This window comes from Chaetura pelagica, unplaced genomic scaffold, assembly GCF_000747805.2.
Source record: "Chaetura pelagica isolate M959 unplaced genomic scaffold, ChaPel_1.0 scaffold33, whole genome shotgun sequence".
NCBI lineage: Eukaryota > Metazoa > Chordata > Aves > Apodiformes > Apodidae > Chaetura > Chaetura pelagica.
In genome coordinates, this window is record NW_009952874.1 from 2,082,295 (window position 1) to 2,089,553 (window position 7,259).

A 7,259-nucleotide genomic window follows, 5' to 3' on the forward strand; every position below is an offset into this window, starting at 1 on the left:
GCATAACTCAATACACTTTTGCCACATAAAATGGGGACTTTGTTGAGTAATTAAAGTCTAATGGGCTTTTATAGTATGAAGGGCCATGGTTATCATTATTTTCCATAGTTTATCTACATGAAGTGCTTTTGTAAATGAGTATTTCATCCTTGGTAGAAGAAAGGTTACCTGCAAGACGGTTCCAGCATGTTAGTGGAGTGCTCACACTTGCCGTGCATGCAGAAGCCGTTGTAATGCTCTGGACAGGGGATGTAGATCCCTCTTGCACTTTCTTCCAGTTTATTTGCATTCTCTGTGAACACAGGTGAAGCGAACATTAGCCTGGCAATGCAGGATAAGGTGGAACGATGAAAAGAATGTGTAAAAGAAAGGAAAATCAGAAGAACAAGATGTGAAAGATGTTTATGGGAAGCAAGAGCAGGAGTTTGCACATCTAATTCCTGTCACGTTACAGCAAACGAGACACCAGTAAAAAAAATTGACTATTCAAAAACTGATTACAGACTAGCACATAAGGAATCCTTCATCATTTCTGTTATCCTCTAAGGACTGTCTCCTTGCACCCAGGCAAGGCTAGGAGGAAGACTTGGGACATTTGCATGTAATATATTGTTACAATACATTCAGTCATTCAGTACAATGTATTAAGAAAGATAATTTTATGCCTGAAGTAGAGGAACAGGAATCCAGAGCTGAAGTTTCTCATCAGTGCTGCATGCCCACAACCCATACTCTCTGGCCTCCTTCTCATCCCACAGCACAGGCACCTTTAAAATGGTTTGATTTCCTGTGCCTACTTCTGCAGCTGTTAAGCTGTCACCAAGACTGCAAATCCTGGAAAATGCTTCCCTCCCTGCAGACAGGAAAATGGAGGCTTCATTTAGTCTTGAAACAGGAATGTGCTCAACACGTATATTATGGGCTGAAATGCAGAGTGCTACTTGCAATAAACACACATGAATTTTGTAGGCCACCAAAGTGTTAACTAATATGCATAATTTGGCAAATTCTTCCATTTAACCACCACTAATGGTATCTCAAATGGTAAAAAACCGTTCTCTGTGATAGCATCGTCTAGCCGTGAGTAATTAAAAACAGAAGATAAAAAAACCTCCTGATAGATGTCTGAGGAAATGTAGTTTGCACACAAGTAAGTTGAAGTCCTTGTATCTTCCAAAGAAAGTCCCCCAGTGTCATGAAACAACCGCAGTTTGTGTTCTGCCTCCAAGCCAGTTGTGCTGGCAGGAGGTATGTTTGGGTATTATCCCACCTTTGGGAAGCATGTGTGTGGCAGATCCAAGATGCAGATTTTCATAATGAATTTCCTTCCTATCACTGCTGTCCAAGGAGAGCTTTAAGTCTCTTAACAACTTGCACTAATCAAGTTGGTTATATTGTCCTTACTTTAAAACAGGCGATGACAAGCTCCCAGCAAATGAGAATGACATGGCAACCTCTGCATCCCCATAGACAGCATTAGTTTTAACTTCTCTTACATTGTTAGGCTTTTCAGAACTGCACTGTGGATCATTGTTGCATCTTTTACACCACACGTGTGTTGAACACAGCCCTGTCTGCCTCTCCTGCCATGAAGGCTGTTAATGACAGTGCAGTGCAGATGTGGACATGATGGTGCAGTGGTGATTCCTGGGCTGCCAGCTCTGTCTGGGATGGCATGGGCAGGACAGGATGGCAGGAGGGAAGCTACAGGCATGGCATAACTTCCTTTGAAAGCCTGCCCAGGAATTTCTGCTACAGGAAGGAGGTGGGGTAGAAGGTCCATTGGGTCTGGCACAAAACGTGTCTGGCTACCCCATATCCTCTAAGCAACACACCAGCATGTAAAATACATACATAGAGAGACTTAACCCACCAGGACTTCATGTGTGTTCCTTTTTTCCAACTGGAAATCTTCCTGGCACAGAAAAAACCTGTGTTGACATATGCCAGCTGCCCATGGACTTGCCCAGTGCACACAGGTAGATCCTGATGAGCTCAGGACTTGTTGAACACCATACACATGTAGTGATCATCTGTGCACCATGCTCAATGTTCAGGACCTCTGCTACAGTCAACATTCAAATATATGTCTGTCCTGGAAACTGCAGTAAGAAATATAGGATCCTTATAAATACATATTTTGTCCATTGTGGAAAACATTATGCTGTCTCCTCCCAGTCTTCCTTCAGTGGGAGCTTGCTTCCTGTCTGAAGAACTGGAGACTCCTCTGTGTGTGTGTGTGCTTACGTGTTTAACTCCAATCATTCCTTCTCAGGTATCAAGACATGTCTGTGATGTCTGTGCACCACCACCAACCTCCACTCTCAGATGAGCCCAGCAGTGCTGCTAAAATAGTAGGATACCATTTAGTTTTTTCAAGATGGTGAGGGAAACTGTTACTTTTAGGACAGACTGATCTGTTAGGACTTGAATAGGGGACCAGGACCCCTCCCAGACTTGCAGATGCTCTCATTGTGTGTAGGCTGTAGGGCTGGTAAAAAGAGGAATGATTTTTCCTCCTCCTGCAATGATGCAGGCATTTTCTTTAAAAAGGTCCCTAGTGTACTTTAAAATAAATCTAGGATCCTGCAGAACTTGGGATTGTATCTCTAAGTGTCATGTTATGTTGGAAAATGCTTTACTGCATCAAAACCTATATGGTCCAAGCTTTGCTGGCACTTCATAGGATAAACTCTTCATACAGGAACACTTATAATCTGTCTTGGAAGAAACCACAAAACCTGGACGTGAATTTTCTGTAGTACCTAATTTTGACTGATAACTCCTCTAAAAGAGTTTGGGATTGAAGATAAGGGCAGAAAGGGGAAAAAACGTTGTATTTATTTTTATCTGCCCTTTTGGTCGTTTGACAGACAGACCAAAGCCAAAGCATCATTTACTTCACACAAAGAAGTTCTCTTCCAGAACATTTTGAGTTCACCCAAAATAATTCCCCTGCCTCAATACAGGTTATTTTTCTCATTACATAAAACATCATTTCAGATTTTAAATAGAGACACAAACACCAAGACATGCTTCAAAAGTTCCTTCATGCTAAAGCTGACTGCTCTCATTCTAGAAGGATCTGAGCACTTCTGATGAGGTACTAACTGTCATGAATGCATCACAGGATTTATATCACCATGAAACAAGTACTATAAATAATTTCTAAAAAGAGAGGATATGAATTAAAAAATGTTTAAATTATTATTCAAATAAGAATTATACAGAGTTCAAAAAATTAAAATTAAATTAAACAAATGAAGACTTCTTCTCTATTATAATTTGGGATTATGCATAAATTCAAGACTGGAGGCAATTCTCACTAATCAGATTATAGTATCACCAACCTAGGAAACCTCTCTACCACACTATCCTTACAGGTACAGAGAGCAAAGATTAAAGCCAAAATTAGCCACTTTTTTTTTCCAAGCACAGCAGATTTGTATTCCTAGAACAATAATACAGACCTACCTCAAAGTTCATCAGGTTTCAGTAAAGTTTGATTCAGTAGCTCCTCTTCAAACACTGGACTTGCTGCATTGTTATTGTGGCAACAACATGTGAAAGTATTAATGGCACCCCCCAAAAAAACAACAAAAAAAACCCCAAAAGATAAAAAAGATAAAAATTGGACTATCTCCTAACCCTGAGCAAATGTAATTCCTGCCACATTTCTCAAATTGCTTCTGCTTTTTATTTTAAAAAGAAATACACCCTCACCCTCAGATCAACTGTATTCAGAACCCTTTTTCTTAAAGCATTTTTCTGCTAGAAACCATCACTTTGATGAAGCCAACATCTTTTCCATCTCTGCAACATTTCTTGTATCTTTAGCCTTACATGACATTTCATATTGTTCACATCTTTTGTTAGTGCCAGAACATGACATGATAGCCTATCATCTAAGATATAGTCAAAACAGATTATTTTTAAATGCATTGAGGCCAGATGCTACTTTGTGTTAACTGAAACAGCTTATCATCTTGCTTACTAGAAGAGTCTCCCAGTTGAACACTTGGTCTCCAACTGAGATGATGAGCTATTTCACTGGGGTAAGAAATTGGATCCTGAAAAGTTACCCAGTGTGACTAACCACACACTCAGTGGTCTTGCTTTTGCTGATAAATTATCTTCTGAAAAGTTAAACACATCTAAAGATACATTGTCAAAATTCCTTAATACCTATGGTTGTTCCTGTCCTCCATCAAGAAGCAGTAGAATAATTATTTCAAAGATCTTTTGTATTCCTTTTGTTTTATTTTCTGGTTTAGGTGACTTTACCTCAAAGGTTTTGGAAGCAGAACATGCACCATTAGGATTCTCAGGTAAATATCTTGTGAAAGCTGAAATTCAGAAGCCAAAGAGTCTGCCTGGTTGCAGGACCTGACTCTGCAAGTGATGAGAACAGAGCAGCCAGATTCTTCTCTGGGCAGCCTCACTGGTCCCCAGCTCCCACCCGAGCTACTGCAGAGCTTCTGTTACACAACTGAACATGTGGAATATCTCAGCTGACAAATGATTAAGTCCATTAGTGCCCTTGATGAGGATTATATGAAGTACTGCCTGGAGTGCCCAGAAAATTCTTTCCAGACATAAGTTCCTGCAATCTACTTTAAAGAAATTAGATAAAAATCTAGGCAAAAATAGGATTCCTATGTCCAAATATTGACTGCCAGGCACTTAACAATCAGTTCTGAAGGGCTGATAATTCTCTGTTCTTTATGTTTGAATCAGTGAGACTTTCTTGGTGATTTCAGGCAGGCAAAATAGAAGGTCAGAGCCTCTAAGTTTACATGTTAGGATTTTGAGTTATACAGTCTGCAATGTTGGAGCTTATGGAAATAAGAACTGCCCATATGAGAAAATACTGACTTATGTACAATGTTAATACCTTTTCTACAGTCATCACTGGACCAAGGGAGATCCTGCAAATACATATATACACATATATTTCATCAAGAAGGGACACAATAGTGAAGGATGTGCAGAAAAAGCTATTTGGACACCCATCTCATTGGGAGCAGTGGTTAAGGAGAACTGACTTACATAATAATTTAATCTTTTAATACTGCTGAAGTCAGACAAATTTGCAGCTGAAAGCTCTTGGTGATATTGAGGTAGTGACTCCTTACACATGACATTTGTGGAGGCTTTACGAAGGGAGAAAGGGATTCCTGGGACACATGTGTGTCCTTAGCCTTCTCAAATCCTTTTGGAAGTGTGTCTCCCCCCACTCCTTTTACCTCCTCACCAGCTCTCCCAAAGATATGCTGCAGAGCTCAGAATTGGGAACTTAATTAAAAAAAACCTCTTCTACTCTGCATGATCAGAGACTTGCTGTGGCAATTCTTATCTGGAATAAAAATAAAGGTCCAGAGAGTCAACCTGTGGAGCAAAGGCAGAGAGGATGCTCTGAGTTTTGTGGAAGAGCTTCAGTGATTGACTAGGAGTGGGAAGGTGAATCCTATGAATGAGCCTAGGGACAGTCTACATTACTCATCTGAAGTCTTCATAGAGTCAGCAAGTGCTGCTCTTCTGGGGGAGGGGGGAGCATCTTCAGCCCAGCAACGTTTGCAGCATCTGCAGAGGTTTGATGGTACCTCTGTAGTCAGGAAGAATGAGATGGTAATGGTGTTGCTCCTTCTGAAAGTGCAGAATTGCTTTAGCAGGGTCCCACAGCAACTTACACAGATGAAGGCCTCAGGCAGGCTTCCACTTACTTGTAATGAAGAAATGTGTTCATAAATCCCAGCTCAGAACTGGCTCTGATAAGAGGAAAAGAGATTTCTCCCAAGTCTTTGCTCAACAACTCCAGACACCCTGCCCTTCACAAAGGTGCCAGCAGCCAGGCTGCTGTTCACAACCACCAGCTGCTCAGACCTGGCCTATTAACCTAGTACATCCCCTTTTTAAAACCTTTTAAAACCCTGCTTTTGATTTTAGGAATTTGGAGTGTCTCTTTACAATATAGAAAATGTGCACAAGCAACTTGCCTGTAAATCATTTTTTGGGTGGGCGTTGCAGTGAAAATTCAGAAGGAAGCACTTGCTGCTGCTCCAGAGGGAGCTCACCAGCCCACTCTCCCTGAGAGCTGGTGGAGACACCAAATGTCAGTTGAAAACGTCTGGCATCTCTGTGCTGCAGCCCAAGCCCAAACTCATCCTGCAGCCACTCCAAGTATGAATTTCAAGATAAGCTTTCCACATAAACTGCATAAAAAATACCATCCCCATGTTAGCTACCTTATCAAGAGGAAAAAGAGAAATGGAACTTTGGGAATTAAATTACATTCATTTCTTTTCTCAGGCACAAAATAGGCTTGCTCAACCTAGTAATTTATTAATTTTAAATGTCCCTATGCAAATGAGTTCTCTGGAATAAGACAGCTTCCACTTTCCTTTTTAAAAACAATCTAGTGCTTTTTATGTTTGACATGATGGCAAGATGTCCTAGTGCACTTGGAAAAAAAATAAATTATTGTGCTCTGTCTTTTGCAGCAATGTATCATAATTATTCAGCCTGCTGCCATAATTAATAATAGAAACCAGTGAATTAAGACACTAATAATCCCCAGATGTTCAAATGGAGAACAAAACACTTCCAGGTTGTCAGCATATATATATATATATAGGCTATGCTATACATGTTAAAGCCATCTCTGAACTTTTGAAGCTGAGAAGTAGTTTTATTTACATAAGCTGTATATGTATCTTCCTTATTTCAAAAGACTGCTTGAAATTAGGCAACTTATTAATAATTTTCCTGTACATAGAGACCATTTGTCTACTGAAAACTGAACACAATCTTTTTTTTTAACCTTTGTTTTTTCAGTGGCCATGGTCCACCTGTACTGACTGGCTGGGCACAGATGCTTTCCCCAAGGCACTGCAGAGACCCCAAGCAGCCCAGGCTCCTACACACACAGGTTGGTGCTACCAGGTAGCTACCGCAATACAAGGTGCAATACAACCCCAAAATAGCACAGTGATACAAGCACATGCTAGCAACCACTGCTTACATGTCTGATCAGAAACACCCAGCAATATTAGCTAAGCTGAAAGAAAAAAAAGAGAAAAAAACAACCATGTGGGCTTACATGTTGCTCCAAACTAGTATTTTCTCAGTGTTCAGGTGTTCACATTGGACACAACTCTTCCATGGGGTGACCACTTCCTTCAGGGAGGTAAAGCAGGCTGTTGTATCACTTTCTCTGACCTCCTCCACTCTCTCCTTGCTGCTTTTTGTCCCTTGATTCC

The 7,259-nt window shown here is 40.6% G+C and overlaps 1 protein-coding gene across 1 annotated transcript in view; it reads right to left on the reverse strand.

The window, feature by feature from the left end:
• TMEFF2 (transmembrane protein with EGF-like and two follistatin-like domains 2) overlaps window positions 1–7,259 on the reverse strand; it is a 133,170-nt gene that overhangs the window by 8,944 nt on the left and 116,967 nt on the right. The window contains exon 8 of the mRNA XM_009995260.1: window positions 169–292. Within this exon, the coding sequence (XP_009993562.1) occupies window positions 169–292 (124 nt within the window). The remainder of the gene's footprint in view (window positions 1–168; window positions 293–7,259) is intronic.